The following is a 24,980-nucleotide window of genomic DNA, read 5'->3' on the forward strand; positions in this document are numbered from 1 at the left end:
AACACTATAAGCACAGGTTACTCAAATGTCCAATTGGTTTATCAAGAACCCATAACATGTGCATATGTAGAGTGTGTATGCACTTCACTAACAATGAAGCATGTGCACAACGCCTGCGCACCAGGCAGCACTTTATGCTCTCAAATGGGAAAAACACTCCAGAAGGCAGCAACCAGGAGAAAAACATAAGTTAAATTAGGCTTTTTAATAGAATACTGAAAATGTATTTAAAAAAAGAGATATGCCAGGCCAAATAGTCCCATATTTATTAGCACTAAAGAAGTGTGTGTGAGCTGTGGAATTTTTTTCCTCACTGAAATGTACCATATTACTGAAAAGGTCAGAAGCCATGGTATAACACATCTGCAATGTCCTATTGTGCCATAACAAATAGTCCATAAACTCAAACCATCCTATTGTTTAAAATCAATCCCAGTGAGACTTTTAACGTGGTTTATTGTGGTCAGTAAAATACTGTAATAATTAACCACTAAGCAAATAAAGTATCTATAACTGGGTTTGCTTTCTGTAAAACCATTTAGGATGTGAATACAGTTGCTATCAGGGTTTAGTACCTTGCAACTAATAATATTTGTGCTGAGTTTCTGTGCAAAATTTGTACACCCCATCCTGACATACTGTATAATAAATCATCACAGACAGCAGTAATTGTTCCTTAAAATAAATGGATTTATACCAAACCGTCCACAGCAATTTCGAGTACAGTACTAACTTAAAACAAATAAACTCAGTTCAGTTTTTACCAATTATTATTTATATTAAAAAAAAGTTTTTTTACAACATAACATTCACTATAGGCAAAGGCCACTATATGGTGTTGTAACATATATACAAATGTAATTAAATGTTGTTTTACACCGTGCACATCAGGACGGCTAAAATGCATTTGTGTACGTGATGTGTGTTTAGGTGACACTGGAGGGGACAGTGTCTTACAAGCACTGAGTTTACCAATCAGAGGCAACTAAAAGTAATGGCAAAGCTTGTAACATGACCGACAGAGAAGCAGTCTCTGCATTATCCCTAGAGGGGTTTCTAACCAGCCCACTCAGAGAAGAGGTGAGGAAAGAGCAAGGGAGGGAGCGCGCCCGCGAGCGCGCCCGCCCGCGAGAGAGACTCAACTTCCAGCTGTGCGCGCGCTCTCGAAACCCCGCCCAGTTGAACCTGCCCATTGTCCTTAACCCTCTGCGCGTGGATTTCTACTCTCCTCCAAATAGCAACTTTATATGGGAGAATGCTCTTGTTCTCGCTGTCGGAGCCGCGTGAGTTAATTGGTGTCCTCGCGCCGGAAGTCCCTGCGAACTGATTGAGTGCTTGCGCGCGCAGTGACCCAGCCAGCATCTGCAAAGTATTGGAGAAGCGATTGCTACAGTAGGAGGTGGCGGTAGTGTTATTGGAAGCTTCGGGATGTGCTGATAGCTCTCTCCGGGAGAAAAGCCCCTTATTACTGCATGAAGTTTTACCGGTGTGTAACACAGGCTATAGTGCACTGGCCTGCGGCCGCAGTATGCATTCGGATTGCAGGCTGGGATGGAAACAGGGGAGATGGTGAGCAGACAGCTTGCCATTGTTTGTGTTTTCTTGCTGCTGTCTGTGAGCACTGAGGCACAAAACGGTGAGTACGACAGGGGCTGTGTGTTAAAGATTGGGGGTCGCTACAGGGAAGCGCAAATGATTCATGGAACCGTATCCCAGCGGTGCTAACTGCATGTTTGGGGAAGGCAGTAACTATTCTGGGCGATGAGCCAGGTCATTTTCTAGACCAGGTTTTATTTTGTTTGACCGCAGCATTTTCTGACAACTAATGGGTTAATATTGCTGTGGCTTTGGGTCAGTATATCCATATTGATTACCCCTCTTCAGACTAACGGGGACACACATTTGTTGCACAGTAATGTAAACACATGGCTTTGCTTATGTTGCAGGTATGTGCTAGAGGAAGTGTCATTACATTTTGCTCTTGCACAGATTGTGTCCCATATGTCGCTTTCCATTCACTGGTTTATGCACCGTTTTGGAATAAGTCACGCTCTTAAGGGGACAATAAAGTCATAATTAAACTTTCATGATTCGGATAGAGTATGCAATTTTAAACAGCTTTCCAATTTACTTCTGTCATCATTGCTTAGTTCTCTTGGTATCTTGTATTGAAGAGTAAAGCTAGGTAAGCTCATAAGTGCTCAGGAAGTGTGCACACGTCCATAGTGCCCTATGGCAGCTATGTTTTGCAACATTGTATAACAAAGCTATAAATAATGTTGCAAAACTCTGCTGCCATAGAGTACTAAAGACACGTGCACACTCCTGAGCTCTTATGAGCCTACCTAGCTTTACTCTTTAATACAAAATACCAAGAGAACAAAGCAAATTTATTATCAGAAGCAAATTGGAAAGTTGTTTAAAATTGTATGCTCTGAATCAGTTTTTTAAATTTTTACTTGACTGTCCCTTTAACTGAACCCCCCCCCCCCAAAAAAAAAACACATTTATTTCAGTGTTTGCAGTATAGTTACAGCATAAAATACAAACTTTATGCATGGACCCTGTGTAATGAAAAATTATTCATTTTCAGAAACTTAATATAGAAATGACTGAAAAGGTTTTAGAATTTTTTTAACATTTTGGGCATTTGTATTTTTCCTTTTTGTTGTGGCTGTAAACTATTATTTGCATATTGAAACAAATGTAACATCCTACTACATTTTTAGCAATTTATTTTGGGAAATAGCAAGGTGGCTCCATGCACATTGTTAACAGCCTCTTCTGACATTATTTATTTCACCAGGTGACCACATTACTTGATACATGTTCAAATAGCTGTCATATTATTTACACTATGTTTGTAATGTCATAAGATGTTAAACATGCAGTTTTCTTAGATCTTCCAAACCGTAATTATTTTAGTTTGTGACCAACAAACAATATGTTTCAAAGTACTGCAAAGATGTTCTGTTTAATAATAGGATCCATTCATAATGAGCTGTTGGTTGCGCTTACTTTGTGGCTAATAGCGGTAACTGTTAGGTGTGCTTTTCAATACATGTAATGTGCAGAATTTATCATATGATGTATGTGAAAGAATTCTGTAACTCTCTGACCCCTTTTACTAGTGTTGAGTAATAAAGTTTTTACCATCTTATTCATCTTGTGGTTTAATACTTGGCAACATACCAGTGTGAATAAATGCCATACTAACCTTGAGGTTCATATTATGTCTACAATCTAAGCACATATTGCTGTAGTGTTTGGTAAATTAAACTGGATAATATTCATGCTACAATATAAAGGGATATAAAAGTTATGGTTCAGATAGAGCATGCAGGTTTAAGAGATTTTATTTTTTTGCTTCTATTATCAACTATCCCTTGTTGAAAAGTATATCTAGGTAGGTTCAAGAGCTTCAATGCACTACTGGGAGCTAGCTTGGTAGCTACACATTGCAATGGTAGATGAATACAGCACTTAGTGTAAAGGTGGTGCACGGTGTGGGAGGTAGCTGCAATCGCCTCTGTGATAATGCATTCGTAGTAACACCAGCACCAATATCTTAAGTTCCAATATTTTTATTAGAGGTTACATAAAAAGCAACGTTTCGTGGTGAACCCACTTAATCATGCTCATCATGATTAAGTGGGTTCACCACGAAACGTTGCTTTTTATGTAACCTCTAATAAAAATATTGGAACTTAAGATATTGGTGCTGGTGTTACTACGAATTGGTAGCTACACATGTGTGCCATTCAGTAATGAGTTGTTGTTCTGGAGCTGTGTTTAAAGGGACCTGTATACCATAAAAATGTTTTTCCCTTAATGTGTTTCCAATTACTTTTTTTACCTGCTGCAGAGTTTAAAATGTATGAGATTTTTTTTTTTTTTTTTTTTTAAGCTTATTTGTGTATATGAATTAGCTGATTTTGTGTTTTGAAACCACAACCTATTAAAATGGGTTGAGCTAGTAGGTATGATCAGATCTCATTACCTTATCACATTGTGTACATATACAGCTTCTTTATCTTATATCTGTCCATAAACCAATCACCAATTCTTTGATAGAACAATGAAAAATTCCCTTTTTATTACCTTATCTCTTCTATAACCCACTGGGAGTTTAATTTCTTCTACTGGTTGTGTTTACAGAACTTGGCCTTGAGGCCAAAAACTTTCAGGATGGGTGGGAATACCACAGGCTAAATCAACTATTTCAAATGCCAATATAAGGGTAAAGGAAATACTTGTAAACAATTTAATACATTCCAGCAGGTAAAGTGGATCATTGGGAACTAATTAAAGGGGAGACATTTTTTGAGTAAACTGTCAACACCATTTTGTAGGGATTAAATACATATAGCTTTCTATTGCACTATTCATGCACATAATGCATTACACAGTTTTCATTGTGCACTTGTATGTCCCTTTAAAAAAAAAAAAAAAAAAAATATTCCTTCAAAACTAGCAAATCCTGCTTTAATGTCAGGGTACTTTACTTGAGGAGACAAAAAAAAAAAATAAGTACCCTGACATTAAAGCAGGATTTGCTAGTTTTGAAGGAATATTTTTTTATTTTATTTTTGTCTCCTCAAGTAATGTGACTAAGTTTTTTTTCAGACATTCTCCTTGTGTCCTTGCACTTCCTTGCATCGTTTGGCATGGTTCAAACAGCAGCTATTTCAATATGTGGCAACATGGGCAATGGAACATGCTGAATCATACAATCACATTACACACAATCCTGCCTACTTCATTCTCAAGTGGATTCTTTCTCTTCTTTTTATTGTATTGCACTGTACAGTTAGGATAGGACTTTTTTTTTTTTTATGTATTTATTATCCAGATATTCCTGCATATGAGAGAGAGACTCTCACAGGAACGACCAACTGGCTCAATACCATTGTTAGCCTGTTCTATGGCGATTTACCACCTGGGTGCAGCTTTTTAGCCCAGTAATGCTTTTCACAGAGTAGAACTTTCCTGTAGTATATCAGTCTGATCCCTCCTAAAACGGTCAGTCCAGCACCAAAATACCAGGCAATTCCTCTCTGAACAAGGAACACTGCAACCCCAGACGATCGTTTCGGCCTTCATTGGGCCTCGTCAGTAAGGTGTAGCCATATTCCCCTAAGCACACTGACCAAGGAGTCATCTCTGGTTGCTCTTTTTTTCCATGGGGAGACTAAATACATAGAGAGAGAAAGCACTCACAGGAACGAACAACTGGCTCAATACCATTGTTAGCCTGTTCTATGGTGACTTACCATCCGGGTGCAACTTTTTAGCCCAGTAATGCTTTTCACAGAGTAGAACTTTCCTGTAGTGTGTGTATGTGTATATCTCTCATATATATATATCTCACAAGAGGGGACAGAAAAAAAATAAGGAAAAAAAGTATTCCCTGTGCCAGCACTAGTCATAAAACAAATATCGATTAAGGTCATCAAAGCAGGATGTGGGAGCTACTGGTCTAGGGGATGTAAGCCCCTCTCCTATACACATAAAACTGCTAGTCATAGATGTACAAAAAAGAACCTTCAATTTATTAGTCAAAAATACATATAAATATATAAGAATGAGTTAAAAAAAAAAGCCTAGATGTAATAAAGTACCTATCTACCAATGGCCATTGGGGAGAAACCTGTGTCCATGGATAGGGCTCAAGTAATAGTAACTCAAAGCATAATAAAGATCATACAGTGATCCTAGAATATGGAGTATTAGCCCATAAAGTCCATGCAGGATTAGCACCACTCTAGTCTCCAATTCATATAATGAGACCATGTATAGAAAACGGTCAATAGTCGGGAAATGTTAGTAAAAAGCAGCAGCAGTTCATGCAAACAAACATATGCCATGCAATGCAGATGGAAAACAGTGAAACGATATAACAAGCAGTTCAAATAGTAGAGACACAGCCGTATACAGTGAGTCCAGAATTATTAGGCAAGTTGTATTTTTGAGGATTAATTTTATTATTGAACAACAACCATGTTCTCAATGAACCCAAAAAACTCATTAATATCAAAGCTGAATAGTTTTGGAAGTAGTTTTTTAGTTATAGCTATTTTAGGGGGATATCTGTGTGTGCAGGTGACTATTACTGTGCATAATTATTAGGCAACTTAACAAAAAACAAATATATACCCATTTCAATTATTTATTTTTACCAGTGAAACCAATATAACATCTCAACATTCACAAATATACATTTCTGACATTCAAAAACAAATCAGTGACCAATATAGCCACCTTTCTTTGCAAGGACACTCAAAAGCCTGCCATCCATGGATTCTGTCAGTGTTTTGATCTGTTCACCATCAACATTGCGTGCAGCAGCAACCACAGCCTCCCAGACACTGTTCAGAGAGGTGTACTGTTTTCCCTCCTTGTAAATCTCACATTTGATGATGGATCACAGGTTCTCAATGGGGTTCAGATCAGGTGAACAAGGAGGCCATGTCATTAGATTTTCTTCTTTTATACCCTTTCTTGCCAGCCACTCTGTGAAGTACTTGGACGCGTGTGATGGAGCATTGTCCTGCATGAAAATCATGTTTTTCTTGAAGGATGCAGACTTCTTCCTGTACCACTGCTTGAAGAAGGTGTCTTCCAGAAACTGGCAGTAGGACTGGGAGTTGAGCTTGACTCCATCCTCAACCCGAAAAGGCCCCACAAGCTCATCTTTGATGATACCAGCCCAAACCAGTACTCCACCTCCACCTTGCTGGCGTCTGAGTCGGATTGGAGCTCTCTGCCCTTTACCAATCCAGCCACGGGCCCATCCATCTGGCCCATCAAGACTCACTCTCATTTCATCAGTCCATAAAACCTTAGAAAAATCAGTCTTGAGATATTTCTTGGCCCAGTCTTAACGTTTCAGCTTGTTTGTCTTGTTCAGTGGTGGTCGTCTTTCAGCCTTTCTTACCTTGGCCATGTCTCTGAGTATTGCACACCTTGTGCTTTTGGGCACTCCAGTGATGTTGCAGCTCTGAAATATGGCCAAACTGGTGGCATCTTGGCAGCTGCACGCTTGACTTTTCTCAGTTCATGGGTAGTTATTTTGCGCCTTGGTTTTTCCACACGCTTCTTGCGACCCTGTTGACTATTTTGAATGAAACGCTTGATTGTTAGATGATCACGCTTCAGAAGCTTTGCAATTTTAAGAGTGCTGCATCCCTCTGCAAGATATCTCACTATTTTTGACTTTTCTGAGCCTGTCAAGTCCTCCTTTTGACCCATTTTGCCAAAGGAAAGGAAGTTGCCTAATAATTATGCACACCTGATATAGGGTGTTGATGTCATTAGACCACACCTTCTCATTACAGAGATGCACATCACCTAATATGCTTAATTGGTAGTAGGCTTTCGAGCCTATACAGCTTGGAGTAAGACAACATGCATAAAGAGGATGATGTGGTCAAAATACTCATTTGCCCTAATAATTCTGCACTCCCTGTAATGTTCCAAGCAATTAAATGCTCCCAGAAATTGCTGGGTGTACTTGCTACAGGGTACTACCTACTGAGGGGTTTGCCCTTGCCCAAGGGACCCGTTAGTGCAAGTAACGTGGACTGATCTGACCCGTCTTCGTCAAAATATGACATCCATATATGCTGGTGTGTGTCAATCCGGACTCGGTAGAATGCTGAAATGCTGCTTCCTCTGTGTGCTGCAGTCGAGTGCTGAAACTCCAAGACGTGTACTGTGACGTTACTGCTTTCCCTTGTCGCTCAATGGAGGTAACAAAGTGAGGTGTTCATGATCTCCCCAGCGGTCAGAGAAGTCCAGGACCCTCAGCTGGCCTAGCCGAGGTCAGTAATGCAAAACTACGCTACACGTGTTTCGCCCGCCAGGGATACTCTATGCAGCTTCTTCAAAGCGTGCCTATATAAAAATTACTTTTACAATCTGCACATTTACTGAGCTCTGCTATTTATTCAGTTTTGTAGCTCCATTAGGTGGTGTTAACTAAAAAAAACAAAAAAAAAGAAAACCTGCTGGTTACAAAAACCCTTCTAATGTGAACGCAAGGTAACAACAAATAATTTTTTTTTTATAATACATTTTTTTATTTTTTTTATTTTGTACCATTTGTGTAGGTTTTTTTCTTTCTTAGAGGAAACTGTCAATTCTGCTTTTTATTTTTTAAATCAAATATGCAACGTGTATGTGGACAAACCTTTTTATTTTAGAACATAAACATAAGTCATTTGGTTTAGAGTGTTTATATGATGTGTTTTGCCGGCCCTTTACTACGTAATCGCACATTAATAAGCTTTTATGCTGTGAGTTATGTCTGTAATGCGCAATGGAAGCAGTGTGCATACACCCTCCCTTAGGTCAAAGGGCCATGTAGTTGGCAAACGTAAATGAATGTACAGTTGAAAATTGTTTGGCATCTATTTAGCAAGTGTTTCCGAGGAAAATGTGTTGCACCACAAAATGTTTATGCAGCTGTGCCACATTCCGCTTAGCCCTTGATCAGAACCAAATCAGAGGGAGGACTTTGGTCTTTTTACCCAGATCTAGTTTGTGCAGTGCTTGTCGGGCAATGTGTTTACACCCTAACATTACACAGAGGTTTGGATGGTTGCCCGTGGTATTTTTTTTTCCTCTGACTTTTGATGTGTGTGTGTGTGTGATAGATTTATAGCTATATAAAATGTTGTTGTTGTGTGTTTTTTTTTTTTTTTCTTCAAATATCAATTTCCAATGTTCCTTTTTCAGTTGCTGCAACTTCTCACCAGTGATAACACATCAAAATTCAAGCTCTCTTCTATCTTTTTTTTTTTTTTTTTTTTTTTTTTTTTTTTACTATATTGCAGGGCTTGACACATCTTGGGAGTTCTGGTTCCTAAATATTTGTATTATTTTGAATATATCTATACAATCACTCTTCTGTGATTCCTTAAAGGGACACTGAACCCAATTTTTTTCTTTTGTGATTCAGATAGAGCATGCAATTTTAAGCAACTTTCTAATTTACTCCTATTAAATTTTCTTCATTCTCATGCTATCTATATTTAAAAAAGAAGGCATTTAGGCTTTTTTTTGGTACAGACCTCAGGACAGCACTTTTTTATTGGTGGATGAATTTATCCACCAATCAGCAAGAGCAACCCAGGTTGTTCACTAAAAATGGGCCGACATCTAAACTTATATTATTGCATTTTAAATAAAGATACCACGAGAATGAAGAAAATTTGATAATAGGAGTAAATTAGAAAGTTGCTTAGAATTTCATGCTTTATCTGAATCATGCAAGAAAAATTTTGGGTTCAGTGTCCCTTTAAGAAGATTGTGGTGTTAGGGTGTGATGATTATAAGAAATATGTAATAGGATTTTTTTTTAAATGTGGGATGGGGAAATCAATGTTCTAAAATGGAGGATAATCTGAGCAAATTAATGAATTTGAAATATTGAATTGAGTTTCTAAACATTTTGGTAAAGAGGACAATGTCGGAAGGATAGGCGAGGTCTAGAGAGGAACACTTAGTTACAACGTACAATAGAATTTGACAAACGTATTCAATATTGAGAACTGTCTTTCAATTTTGTGAGACAGAGATTTTAAAGAGATGAAGCCCACATTTTTTTTTCTTTAATGATTTAGAAAGAGCATGCCATTTTAAATAACTTTCTAATTTACTTCTATTATCTAATTTGCTTCATTCTTTTGATATCCTTTGCTGAAAAGCATATATAGATAGGCTCAGTAGCTTCTTATTGTGGCTGAACATAGATGCCTCGTGATTGGCTCACCCATGTGCATTGCTATTTCTTCAACAAAGGATATCTAAAGAATGACACAAACTAGATAATAGAAGTAAATTGGGATGTTGTTTAAAATTGTATTCTCTACCTGAATCATGAAAGGAAAAAATTTGGGTTTAGTGTCCCTTTTTAAAGGGACATGAAACCCAAATATTTTCTTAAATTTATCAGACAATACCATTTTAAACAATATGTCCAAATTACTTCTAATATCCAAGTTGCTCCATTCTCCTGGCTTCCTTTGTTGAAGAAGCAGCAATGCACTACTTGGAGCTAGTTAAAGGGACACTCAAGTCAAAATAAAAACTTATGATTCAGAGCGCATGCAGTTTTAGGACGTGGTTTTTTTTTTTGTTTTTTTTTTTTTCTTCTTTCTTTCTTTCTTTCCAATTTACTTCCATTATCAAATTTTGCACAGTGGTTTTATATTTACACTTTCTGGGGAACAAGATCCTACTGAGCATGTGCACAAGCTGACAGGATATATGTATACTAGTGTGTGATTGGCTGTTGTCTGTCACATTATACAGGGGACCGGAAAACTGGAGAAAAAATCTACTGCTTTTTTTCGAATTCAGAGTGTTATTGCATTGTCTTTTTTATGTACTTGTTAATTATGTAATTCTACTGCATTGAGTGGTCCTTTAACATACTGGGTTAGCCAATAACACAAGGCATGTATGTGCAGCCACCAATCAGCAACTTGTGACCCTACCTAGGTATCTTTTACAGGAGAGGAAACCAAGAGAACAAAACAAAGTAGATAATATAAACAAATTGTAAAGTTTTTTTTTTTTTTTTTCATTGTTTTGTTTTTTAAATTCACAATCTCAAGAATAAAGAGAACAAACAAAGTCTCTATAGAAGTGCACAAATGATCACAGCATGTGGCAGATGGCGGATTCGGCAGGCAGCTCTCTTAGAAATAGTAGGTGAACATCGGGAACCTGTGGATGACAGATGGAAGAGGCGCCTCATGGGACAAGTATCGTTTTGAGCAACAGAGGGATACAACAAATAGCGGACCCCCCACACAGAGTATTACTCACAAGAGCGGCGGTACAAACGTGTACCCAGACAAGCAGGACGGAACCAAAAGTCGCCCGTCAGACAGGCGTAAGCTCGGTACGCTATGGCAGACGTCACTCGGCAGGCAGCGTCAGAGTCGACCCAGCAGGGGAACCAATGAAGTGGAAGGAAATTTGGCACAGCAGACCTCCAAAGGGGAAACAGGAACGCAACCAAATTGCACCAGCGGCAATAATAATAAAAATCAGGCAGGTGTGATATACTCAAGGATATATTTATTGAGTATAAACGGATAAAAACATGCGTCCAGCAACGCGTTTCTCAACAAATAGTCGTTTCATCAGGCTGAACGACTATTTGTTGAGAAACGCGTTGCTGGACGCATGTTTTTATCTGTTTATACTCAATAAATATATCCTTGAGTATATCACACCTGCCTGATTTTTATTATTATTGCCGCTGGTGCAATTTGGTTGCGTTCCTGTTTCCCCTTTGGAGGTCTGCTGTGCCAAATTTCCTTCCACTTCATTGGTTCCCTTGCTGGGTCGACTCTGACGCTGCCTGCCGAGTGACGTCTGCCATAGCGTACCGAGCTTACGCCTGTCTGACGGGCGACTTTTGGTTCCGTCCTGCTTGTCTGGGTACACGTTTGTACCGCCGCTCTTGTGAGTAATACTCTGTGTGGGGGGTCCGCTATTTGTTGTATCCCTCTGTTGCTCAAAACGATACTTGTCCCATGAGGCGCCTCTTCCATCTGTCATCCACAGGTTCCCGAAATTCACAATCTGTCTGAATCATGAAAGAAAAAACACAATGTGACTATTTCTAACTTTTTTGTATTTTATATGTATATCCAGCAACCTTGATCTGTGCGTGAAGGTTAAAAAAAAAAAAATATATATATATATATATATATATATATATATATATATATATATATATATATATATATATATATATATATATATATATATATATATATATATATATATATATATATATATATATATATATATATATATATATATATTTTCTTTACAGAAAATGTTGCCAGTCGGGTGGGGACAGTGTAATATTTTGCAATATTATAACATTTTCTATTATTTATAAATGTTAAGCTATCAAAAGCACAAAGTAATTGCATAATTGAAAGTACATTTTATCTAAAGGTGATTTATGCAACAAATGCTGAATAACGTAGTTAATTTCAGCTTGAGCTTAGTATTGGCTTAAAGGGATACTGAACTCAATTTTTTTTTTCTTTTTATGATTCAGATAGAGCATGCAACTTAATTTATATATTTATAAAAAAAAATCGTTCTCTTGGTATCTTTATTTGAAAAAGCAGCAATTTAAGCTTACGAGCCGGCCCATCTTTGGTTTGGCACCTGGATAGCGCTTGCTGATTGGTGGCTAAATGTGAATTTACAATTAATTGTTAGGGAGACTTTAACATGTTGGGTATTTCAGGTTTTTGAAGTGCAGTCTTAGTCTTTATAAGGTTAACATTTACCCTGGTTTCTAGTAAAGCAGATCTTGACATCTCATGAGTTATGGCTTCTAGAAGATTGCACTTTGCCCCTAAATTTGTGGAAATATTCAGTATACAATGTATTTGGCCTTAATTGTTGATGGCTTCTAAACTTGATATCTATTATTTTGCTTTTGTCCCATTATTCGTGTAGCAGTGAACATCTGACCCTCACAGCAGCCAACATCTTGGTAATCATTGCTCAATGCAAAACTTCTTACCCTGACCTTTTTAATCAGATCTCGAATGTATTTGTTAAATAGTAAAAGTTGACAGGGAGCTAATGAACTTTGTTTATGAATGTTACTTATTGCTTTCTGGATCTTAGCTTCAAGCTCAGCTTTATTGCTGTTTTGTCTATTCTAAGTGGTTCAGCTGTACACAGAGATGAATGTGGATGTTGATATGGAGCAGGGGAGTGGAGAGTTATAAATGATCTTGCAGCTTACATCCCACTTACATAATCATTGCTGAGCAATCTGAGTGGAATTTCACTGTTAGCCGACTTTCAATTAGGGAAATTTTTGCTGAACATACAAATTACTTTTGGCCATGCTTTACACTTGGTTAATAAGCTAATCTAAGTTTATAGATGTTTACTGTGTTCTAAGCATGGCACTTTTGTGAACCATGGATTTTTATTTAAAGGGACACTAGCACAATGCTTACACAAAAGCAGGTGTTTAGACTCACTTTCCTTAGAGAGGCCAAAAGCAAAATCTGTAACCTGCAAATTTGCCTAAACCAGCCATTTGATTTTCAACTTACAGAATCTGCTGTTTGGCCTCTAAGGTGACAAGCTTGATTTCTACACATGATTTTTGTTTTTGTACTTTTTAACTGCAGTGTTGCAAAGGTAAAAATATAAAGGTCCGTCTAGTGGCATACATTTTATATAATGCAATGTGTGTTGCTTTTCTCTAAAAATCTAGTGTACAATATTCTTTTAAACATTTGACGATTATGCAAGTCTACCTTATTTAGTGTTCTTTTATTTTTTTTGTATGCATCCCTGAACAGGTGTTTATAGGGAAAGCTTGAAATCTAGTCGTACAGAGTAAGTGCAGGGGTAAAAGAATACCTCAATTATGGCATGTCCGTACTCTCACGGGTAAATCTCTCAGCCATAATTGACCTCGGACGTTGCGGGGACCCAGTCTCTTAGCCTCCCACTTGAGGAGTTGCTGGTATATCTGCAAGTATTATCTGCATTATATTTACTTGCACTGGATGGGCTCTCTACTGGATCGCATTCTGTGAGGGAGATTGGCTTCAGCAAGCTAGTAAGATATAGTGGAGGGGAGCTGCAGTCCAGGTAAGTGACTCAGTCACTAAACATAGCCCAGTGACTATTCCTAGCACTATCCTTTTATAGATACAATAGTTGGGGGTTCTTAGCCTTTACACATAGCGCTTTACCTATGTGTTTAGCATAAAAATGATTAAATTTAGAGTTAAGGCAATGGGGGGAAAAAGAGGAATTTTATTACCCCTTAGCAGCTCTCAGTATATGTTTAGTCCTGGGTTCACTATTTCCTCACATAACAAAAAAAAGCTGCACTGTCTTAAGAAAACCACTATTTGCCATATGCAGTTAGTGGTTCAGCTCATGATGGATAAAGTTGGGGACACAAGTGTGATCAAAACAGAATTTATACTTTCCAATTTCTTTTGTTATCAGGAGAGTCCATAGAAACCACCCGCTTTTTTACTAGATGGGCGAAATTTCTTATTTGCACCTCTTAACCCTGCTTTCTGTCTTTCCTATCTTTTCTCTCTTCTCTTTTTTTTTTTTTTTTTTTTTTTTCTTTTCTCTCTCTCGCTCTCGCTTGCGCTCTCTCATACGTAAATTTATTGGGGAGGTAGGAGGGATTAAAGATCTTGTGATGGTTCTTGACCTAATCCTAGTAGCAGGAAATATATCTCACATGTTATAAACACCTATGGAATCTCCTCATCCCGAAAATAAATTTATTGGTAAGTAATAAGTATAAATTCTATATATTTTTTTTCTGATGTTCCTTTAATTGTCAGTTGTAGATGCCTGAGCTCACTAGATGTTTATACATGTAATTGTGCTATAACAGCATCGGCATCACCAACATGGAAAACTACTAACAATATCTGAAAAGCAGATGCATTTAAAACTACACGTACAAGATTTTGACAAACAAGTCAAAATTAAACTTTCATGATTCAGATAGGGCATACAATTTTAAACAACTTTCCAATTTACTTTTATCAACACATTTTGCTTTGTTCGTTTTGGTATTCTTTGTTGAAAGCTAAACCTGGGTAGGCTCATATGCTAATTTCTAAGCCCTTAAAGGCTGCCTTATCTCAGTGCATGTTTACAGTTTCACAGCTAGACAACACTAGATCATGTGTGCTAAATAGATAACATTGTGCTCACTCTTGTGGAGTTACCTAGGAGTCAGCACTGATTGGCTAAAATGCAAGTCTGTCAAAAGAACTCAAATAAGGAAGCAGTCTGCAGAGGCTTAGATACAAGGAATTCAGAGGTAAAAAGTGTATTAATAAAACAGTGTTGGTCATGCAAAACTGGGGAATGGGTAATAAAGAGATTATCTATATTTTTAAACAATACAAATTCTGTAGTAGACTTTCCCTTTAAGTATGGCTTCTTTCAACCAACAGGGGTAGGGTGTTTTCCCAAAGTGTCAGGGCATTGGTGCCTCTTGTGCCCTGTCACATGGGATAATCAAGCACTGAATTATGGTATATGTTAAGCAACTTTATAATTCAGACTTGAACAAAGTGCAACATGCAAGTAAAGCATTCTATGCTTTTTTCTTTCAAAGCTATTGTTACATTTATAGGCCTTAGCAGTCAGCTGAATCTGCGTAATTAATATATCTGCATGATCGTAGACTGATACAAGCCAGATCAGAGAGAGAGACTAGAAATTAATAGAAATAAGTTGATTTCATTTAGGAAAAGGTTTGAAGTCAGTCACAAAAAACAGAATTTATGCTTACCTGATAAATTACTTTCTCCAACGGTGTGTCCGGTCCACGGCGTCATCCTTACTTGTGGGATATTCTCTTCCCCAACAGGAAATGGCAAAGAGTCCCAGCAAAGCTGGTCACATGATCCCTCCTAGGCTCCGCCCACCCCAGTCATTCGACCGACGGACAGGAGGAAATATATATAGGAGAAACCATATGATACCGTGGTGACTGTAGTTAGAGAAAATAATTCATCAGACCTGATTAAAAAACCAGGGCGGGCCGTGGACCGGACACACCGTTGGAGAAAGTAATTTATCAGGTAAGCATAAATTCTGTTTTCTCCAACATTGGTGTGTCCGGTCCACGGCGTCATCCTTACTTGTGGGAACCAATACCAAAGCTTTAGGACACGAAGGGAGGGAGCAAATCAGGTCACCTAAATGGAAGGCACCACAGCTTGCAAAACCTTTCTCCCAAAAATAGCCTCCGAAGAAGCAAAAGTATCAAATTTGTAAAATTTGGCAAAAGTGTGCAGTGAAGACCAAATCGCTGTCTTACATATCTGGTCAACAGAAGCCTCGTTCTTGAAGGCCCATGTGGAAGCCACAGCCCTAGTGGAGTGAGCTGTGATTCTTTCAGGAGGCTGCCGTCCAGCAGTCTCATAAGCCAATCGGATAATGCTTTTAAGCCAAAAGGAAAGAGAGGTAGAAGTCGCTTTTTGACCTCTACTTTTACCAGAATAAACAACAAACAAGGAAGATGTTTGTCTGAAATCTTTAGTAGCCTCTAAATAGAATTTTAGAGCACGGACTACGTCCAAATTGTGTAACAAACGTTCCTTCTTTGAAACTGGATTCGGACACAAAGAAGGTACAACTATCTCCTGGTTAATATTTTTGTTGGAAACAACTTTCGGAAGAAAACCAGGCTTAGTACGCAAAACCACCTTATCTGCATGGAACACCAGATAGGGCGGAGAACACTGCAGAGCAGATAACTCTGAAACTCTTCTAGCAGAAGAAATTGCAACCAAAAACAAAACTTTCCAAGATAATAACTTAATATCTACGGAATGTAAGGGTTCAAACGGAACCCCTTGAAGAACTGAAAGAACTAGATTTAGACTCCAGGGAGGAGTCAAAGGTCTGTAAACAGGCTTGATCCTAACCAGAGCCTGAACAAATGCTTGAACATCTGGCACAGCTGCCAGTCTTTTGTGAAGTAAAACAGATAAAGCAGAGATCTGTCCCTTCAGAGAACTTGCAGATAATCCTTTCTCCAAACCTTCTTGTAGAAAGGATAGAATCTTAGGAATTTTTATCTTGTTCCATGGGAATCCTTTAGATTCACACCAACAGATATATTTTTTCCATATTTTATGGTAAATTTTTCTAGTTACAGGCTTTCTAGCCTGAATCAGAGTATCTATTACAGAATCTGAAAACCCACGCTTTGATAAAATCAAGCGTTCAATCTCCAAGCCGTCAGTTGGAGGGAAACCAGATTCGGATGTTCGAATGGACCCTGAACAAGAAGGTCCTGTCTCAAAGGTATCTTCCATGGTGGAGCCGATGACATATTCACCAGGTCTGCATACCAAGTCCTGCGTGGCCACACAGGAGCTATCAAGATCACCGAGGCCCTCTCCTGATTGATCCTGGCTACCAGCCTGGGGATGAGAGGAAACGGTGGGAATACATAAGCTAGGTTGAAGGTCCAAGGTGCTACTAGTGCATCTACTAGGGTCGCCTTGGGATCCCTGGATCTGGACCCGTAGCAAGGAACCTTGAAGTTCTGACGAGACGCCATCAGATCCATGTCTGGAATGCCCCATAATTGAGTTATTTGGGCAAAGATTTCCGGATGGAGTTCCCACTCCCCAGAAAATCCGCTTCCCAATTTTCCACTCCTGGGATGTGGATCGCAGACAAGTGGCAGGAGTGATCCTCCGCCCATTGAATTATCTTGGTCACTTCTTTCATCGCCAGGGAAGTCCTTGTTCCCCCCTGATGATTGATATATGCAAGGTCGTCATGTTGTCTGACTGAAACCTTATGAATTTGGCCTTTGCTAGTTGAGGCCAAGCTCTGAGAGCATTGAATATCGCTCTCAGTTCCAGAATGTTTATCGGGAGAAGAGACTCTTCCCGAGACCATAGACCCTGAGCTTTCAGGGATTCCCAGACTAGGCTGGCGTCGGTCGTGACAATGACCCACTCTGGTCTGCGGAAGCTCATTCCCTGTGACAGATTGTCCAGGGTCAGCCACCAACTGAGTGAATCTCTGGTCTTTTGATCTACTTGAATCGTCGGAGACAAGTCTGTATAATCCCCATTCCACTGTCTGAGCATGCACAGTTGTAATGGTCTTAGATGAATTCGTGCAAAAGGAACTATGTCCATTGTTGCAACCATCAATCCTATTACTTCCATGCACTGCGCTATGGAAGGACGAGGAACAGAATGAAGTACTTGACAAGAGCTTAGAAGTTTTGATTTTCTGACCTCTGTCAGAAAAATCCTCATTTGTAAGGAATCTATTATTGTTCCCAAGAAGGGAACTCTTGTTGACGGGGACAGAGAACTTTTTTCTTTGTTCACCTTCCATCCGTGAGATCTGAGAAAGGCTAGGACGATGTCCGTATGAGCCTTTGCTTTTGACAGGGACGACGCTTGAATCAGGATGTCGTCCAAGTAAGGTACTACTGCAATGCCCCTTGGTCTTAGAACCGCTAGAAGGGACCCTAGTACCTTTGTGAAAATCCTTGGAGCAGTGGCTAATCCAAATGGAAGTGCCACAAACTGGTAATGCTTGTCCAGAAAAGCGAACCTTAGGAACTGATGATGTTCCTTGTGGATAGGAATATGTAGGTACGCATCCTTTAAATCCACGGTAGTCATAAATTGATTTTCCTGGATAGTAGGTAGGATCATTCGAATAGTTTCCATTTTGAACGATGGTACCCTGAGAAATTTGTTTAGGATCTTTAGATCCAAAATTGGTCTGAATGTTCCCTCTTTTTTGGGAACTATGAACAGATTGGAATAAAATCCCATTCCTTGTTCTCTTATTGGAACTGGATGTATCACTCCCATCTTTAACAGGTCTTCTACACAATGTAAGAATGCCTGTCTCTTTATTTGGTTTGAAGATAATTGAGACCTGTGGAACCTTCCCCTTGGGTTCCCTTGAATTCCAGGAGATAACCTTGAGAAACTATTTCTAGCGCCCAAGGATCCTGAACATCTCTTGCCCAAGCCTGAGCAAAGAGAGAAAGTCTGCCCCCCACTAGATCCGGTCCCGGATCGGGGGCTATCCCTTCATGCTGTTTTGGTAGCAGTGGTAGGCTTCTTGGCCTGCTTACCCTTGTTCCAGCCTTGCATTGGTTTCCAGGCTGGTTTGGGTTGTGAAGTATTACCCTCTTGCTTAGAGGATACAGAATTAGAGACTGGTCCGTTTCTGCGAAAGGGACGAAAATTAGGCTTATTATTAGCCTTAAAAGACCTATCCTGTGGGAGGGCGTGGCCCTTTCCCCCAGTGATGTCTGAAATAATTTCTTTCAAATCAGGTCCAAATAATGTTTTACCTTTGAAAGGAATGTTAAGTAATTTTGTCTTGGAAGACACATCCGCTGACCAAGACTTTAGCCAAAGCACTCTGCGCGCCACGACAGCAAACCCTGAATTTTTCGCCGCTAATCTAGCTAATTGCAAAGCGGCATCTAAAACAAGAGTTAGCCAATTTAAGTGCTTGAACTCTGTCCATAACCTCCTCATATGAAGATTCTTTACTGAGCGATTTTTTTTCTAGTTCCTCGAACCAGAAACACGCTGCCGTAGTGACAGGAACAATGCATGAAATTGGTTGTAGAAGGTAACCTTGCTGTACAAAAATCTTTTTAAGCAAACCCTCTAATTTCTTATCCATAGGATCTTTGAAAGCACAACTATCTTCGATGGGAATAGTAGTGCGTTTGTTTAGAGTAGAAACCGCCCCCTCAACCTTGGGGACTGTCTGCCATAAGTCCTTTCTGGGGTCGACTATAGGAAATAATTTCTTAAATATAGGGGGGGGGAACAAAAGGTATGCCAGGCCTTTCCCACTCTTTATTTACTATGTCCGCCACCCGCTTGGGTATAGGAAAAGCGTCGGGGGGCACCGGAACCTCTAGGAACTTGTCCATCTTACATAATTTCTCTGGAATGACCAAATTGTCACAATCATCCAGAGTAGATAACACCTCCTTAAGCAGTGCGCGGAGATGTTCTAATTTAAATTTAAATGTCACAACATCAGGTTCAGCTTGATGAGAAATTTTTCCTGAATCTGAAATTTCTCCATCAGACAAAACCTCCCTCATGGCCCCTTGAGATTGGTGTGAGGGTATGTCAGAACAGTTATCATCAGCGTCCTCTTGCTCTTCAGTGTTTAAAACAGAGCAATTGCGCTTTCTCTGATAAGTAGGCATTTTGGATAAAAGATTTGCTATGGAGTTATCCATTACAGCCGTTAATTGTTGCATGGTAATAAGTATTGGCGCACTAGATGTACTAGGGGCCTCCTGTGTGGGCATAACTGGTGTAGACACAGTAGGGGATGATGTAGTATCATGTTTACTCCCCTCATTTGAGGAATCATCTTGGGCAATATCATTATCAGTTGCATTACTGTCCTTACTTTGTTTGGACACTATGGCACAATTATCACATAAATTTAAATGGGGAGACACATTGGCTTTCATACATATAGAACATAGCTTATCTGATGGTACAGACATGTTAAACAGGCTTAAACTTGTCAACAAAGCACAAAAAACGTTTTAAAATAAAACCGTTACTGTCACTTTAAATTTCAAACTGAAAACACTTTATTACTGAATATGTGAAAAAGTATGAAGGAATTGTTCAAAATTCACCAAAATTTCACCACAGTGTCTTAAAGCATTAAAAGTATTGCACACCAAATTTCAGAGCTTTAACCCTTAAATTAACGGAACCGGAGCCGTTTTTACATTTAACCCCTATACAGTCCCAGAATGAGGCTCTGTCTATAACTAGAAAGGCCCCCATCTGAAAAAGGTGTCCAACACAGTGCCTGCCGTTTTTCTAAACGTTCCCCAAGATTATAATACCAATAATTAGTTAGAATCTGCATAATATGCCTAGTAAAGCAATTGTTTTAGCCCAGAAAAATGTCTACCAGTTTTTAAGCCCTTTTTGAAGCCCTTTATTCTTTTATGTTTAACTAAGAAAATGGCTTACCGGTCCCCATGAGGGGAAATGACAGCCTTCCAGCATTACATGGTCTTGTTAGAAATATGGCTAGTCATACCTTAAGCAGAAAAGACTGCTAACTGTTTCCCCCAACTGAAGTTACTTCATCTCAACAGTCCTGTGTGGAAACAGCAATCGATTTTAGTTACTGTCTGCTAAAATCATCTTCCTCTCACAAACAGAAATCTTCATCCTTTTCTGTTTCAGAGTAAATAGTTCATACCAGCACTATTTTAAAATAACAAACACTTGATAGAAGAATAAAACTACATTTAAACACCAAAAAAACTCTTAACCATCTCCGTGGAGATGTTGCCTGTGCAACGGCAAAGAGAATGACTAGGGTGGGCGGAGCCTAGGAGGGATCATGTGACCAGCTTTGCTGGGACTCTTTGCCATTTCCTGTTGGGGAAGAGAATATCCCACAAGTAAGGATGACGCCGTGGACCGGACACACCAATGTTGGAGAAATCCACTGCACAAGTTACCTAAACAAAGATTTACCATATAAATATGAGTAATGCAAGTTTGGAGCAGTTTCAGGGACAGTAAAAACCTTATAGATAAAAAACATTTCATTTCTGTCGAGTTGCTATTGAGTAACATAGCTAAGTCTACATATTTTTTTAAAACAAATGAGAATCATTTTCACTGCAATTTTTTTTTAATAGCCAATATCCACCATTTGCCAATCTCGGCATTTGTCTGTAGACAACAAGGCTAGCCATAGGCATTATGCTAGTGTAAAGTATGTTTTGCCGTTTTTTTTATCAGCAAAATCCAGTAAAAGTTGACAGGGAATTAATGAACTTTGTTAAGTGCTGGTTGATGTGAACCCATTATCTTTCCCCATCGGAGTGAGCACAATGTTATATCAATATGGCACAAATGAACTAGCTCTTTCTGGCTGTAGTCCAATGTTGGTTATGCAAATCTGGGTAGTATTATGGTGTTATCTAGCTTTAATAAAAAAAAAATCAAGAAGACTGGGTCCCATTTTAAAGTATATATTTCCTGGGTGTTTACATAATTTTGTATGAATGTGATGTTTCTGACTATACACTGAGGAAGCCAGTAATGTTTTGTGCCTTGTATCAAGCAGTGCATTGCAGTAGTGCTTTAGTGTAGTTTGGGGTATATTGAATTATATATTAAAGGGACACTAAACCCCAATTTTTGTCTTTAATGATTCATAGCATGCAATTTTAAGCAACTTTCTAATTTACTCCTATTATCAATTATCCTTTGTTCTCTTGCTATCTCTATTTGAAAAAGAAGGCATCTAAGCTAAGGAGCCAGACAGTTTTTGGTTTAGGACCCTGGACAGCACTTGTTTAACGGTGGATGCATTTAGCTACCAATCGGCAAGAACAACCCAGGTTATGTACCAAAAATAAGCCGGCTTCTAAACTTACATTCTTGCTTTTCAAAAAAAGATAGCAAGAGTGAAGAAAAATTGATAATTTGAGTAAATTGGAAATTTGCTTTAAATTGCATGCTCTATCGGAATCATGAAAGAAAAAATGTGGGTTCAGTGTCCCTTTTAAATGCAAACAATATACTGAGAAGAATATGCAGGGTTTTTTTTTTTTTTTTTTAGCTTTTAGTCCTCATAAAGCACCGATGTGTTGCAGTAAAGGTTTCCTTCTCTGCTGTATAGGAGTAATTTATAAGTAAATCACTAGAGGGTGCAACCAGTGACTGTGCAATACACCACCGGTGCTTAAGTCTGGATACTGCACTTCCACTTTTAGCAGGATTTGGAACGTACTCAATTTTCAGGGGACAAAATAAATGATGAAAGTACATTGCAAAGTTGTTTTACAACATATATAATTAAATATTATTTGCAACCTCAAAGTGAGTTGTCTTTTTTTTATATTATTATAATAAAATACATTTTTGCATGAACAAAAGATTAGTGATTTTTTATATGAACAATATCAACAATTTAGTTGATAATACTAATTTTTCCTCAATTCATGTGGTATCATGTGCTCTGGATACTGAATGCTTCAGATGAGTTCTTGCATGACTAGGTAATCATGATACACATGATAGTTATCGCCTGCTAGCCATAACTAAATATGGTTAATCTCCTTAAGCTGTAGGTATTACATACAGTAGATCTGTACACGTGATCAAATTCTACTTTGTTGTATTAGTTTGTGTGTATTTGTGGCTTGTATAACACACCGGAAAAGATTTGGATTTTTGAATATTTTGTTTATTTGTATCTGTAAAATGGGATAGCTTGGAGAGGGGATGGCGCCAAGTGTAAACAATATTTTATACCATTTAGGCAATATTTAGATGTGATACTACTGCTAAAGGTAGTTTTTATATAGGCCTGTGCGTTCTATCATTTGTTATGATCTAAATGCCTAAGAAGGCGGCTGCTCGCTGCATTCTGCTCTTTTCGGAGCCTCATTTATTATTGTGGAAGAGCAACACACTAAAATCTGTGCAAATCCAGTGTGTTTCACTTTTACATAAATCTGGATTTTGGAATTCCCGATTTGGGGATTTTTACCTGTATCATCATCTGCTAAGTATGAGGAAAAAGCATGCTATTATACTGGTCTTTTACAAGTGCTTAAATGAACATTAAAGTCGTCATTTTCATGATTCAGGTAGAGCATAACATATCTCGTACTAATTTGAAATTTAGACTAAGTGCTTTTAAACGTTGTTGTTGTTAATAAAGTTCTACGGTATTTTATTGGTCCTTTTTAAGAACTGAAGTAGATGAGCACTTGGTCTGGAAAAGGTTGTAACAAAGATATTTAAAAGGATATAATAGTGTAAACCAATTAAAAGTAAACTTTAAATGTTTTTAAATCCGGTCCGGAATCCATGCAATATTTTCGATGCACTTTAAATGATCACTTTTATTGAAGAAGCGCTGTAACTTACTTTTCAAGCTAGCTGAACCATTTTAATAATACCCTGCGCCCTGGCTGCCCATTCAGAAATCATATTTTTTTGTGAGAACAGTTTAAATGGTTCTGCAATCGGCACTCTATAACTACAAAACATTGCCATACGGGTAGATTGCAGATTAGAGAACTGTTCAAACCGTTAACTCACAAAAAATGAGTTTTGAAGTGGGCTGCCGGATTGCGAGGTATTGCAATAGCAGGGATGTAGAATTCCTATAGCCCGACGCCTGGGACATGCAGTTTTGTGTGCTGGACTTGTGGTTTCTTATTACATTTAGTCCTGCTGCGGGCAAGCAGAGAGCAGCAGGGCTAATGGGTTTTTTTTTTTTTTTTTTTTTTTTCATAGCATGCAACCGTTTCAGCGCATGTCTCACGTCTCAGCTGTTACTATGGGAGGCTCAGCTTGGTCTCTGCTTTAGTACTGCCATACTTTTAATGACAACTAATGCAGCAAATGATGCAGGCACATAGCAACATGGCAAAATTATAAAGTTTGCCATGTCCCTGCATAGGTTACACACACACACACACACACACACACACACACACACACACACATATCTAAAAAAAAATATATATATATATTTTTTTAATTTAACCTCGCCTCCTAGCCTCTTTCACGGTTTGCAAAGCTTACTCCTGAATTTAAGAAGTTAAAGGAACAGTCTATTCCAGAATTTTGTTTACAAAGATAGATCATCCCTTTTTTACCCATTCCCCAGATTTACATAACGAACACAGTTATATCGTCTAGTGTAACCAAGCATTTCAATGCATATAAATAGCCTCATGAGGTTGTCTCTGTTAAGTTTAGTTTTTTTTTTTTTTTATAAAGTAAGCTATAATTCTCATTTGGAAATCTGTTTAATCTCACTACCTACTTGCATTTGTTGATTAAGTATTGTTAGGTCTGTCTCCTTATCAATAAAAAAAAACCTTATTTTGCGAATCAGGACAAGTAGATTTGGCTCCCGCCTTAGTCCCTTGGACAAGTAGTTTTTTTTTTTTTATTTTTTTTTTTTTATTTCCACACCCCTGAATAGCACGGCTAGATTAAAATGTAATTTACTCCACATCTTCATTAGAAGTGATCTGTTAAAGTCCCTGTAACATATTGCTAGGATTCCAGACATGATTTTAAAAGTTTACCATCACTTTAAAGTAACAGGTTTTGTTTTTATGCAAATGTTCTACTTTTATTTTGTGTTGAAGTCCTCCAAAAGGTAACCCTCAGTAAAAGGTGCACTCCTGGAACACCTCCATTATGCTCACAGCTGTATTCTTATCTGGATTGGGCGTAGTAGCACAACTTTATTAATTTTTAACATATAGTAAAAGAACACATTTTATATTCCTAATGAAACGCAAAGCATTTTATATTTACAGTAGACAGTCTCCTGAAAACTGAGAGAATGTAATTTAGGTAGCTGATTTGTTAAGGGGTAAA

General features: G+C 38.3%; 1 protein-coding gene across 1 annotated transcript in view; it reads left to right on the forward strand.

Annotated features, from left to right (window-relative positions):
- Positions 1 to 1,204: 1,204 nt before the first annotated feature.
- DCBLD2 (discoidin, CUB and LCCL domain containing 2) overlaps positions 1,205 to 24,980 on the forward strand; it is a gene marked incomplete in the record, with an annotated part of 427,429 nt that continues 403,653 nt past the window's right edge. The window contains 1 exon segment of the mRNA XM_053705206.1: positions 1,205 to 1,636. Within this exon segment, the coding sequence (XP_053561181.1) occupies positions 1,552 to 1,636 (85 nt within the window).

Source organism: Bombina bombina, chromosome 3 (assembly GCF_027579735.1).
Source record: "Bombina bombina isolate aBomBom1 chromosome 3, aBomBom1.pri, whole genome shotgun sequence".
Classification (NCBI taxonomy): Eukaryota; Metazoa; Chordata; class Amphibia; order Anura; family Bombinatoridae; genus Bombina; species Bombina bombina.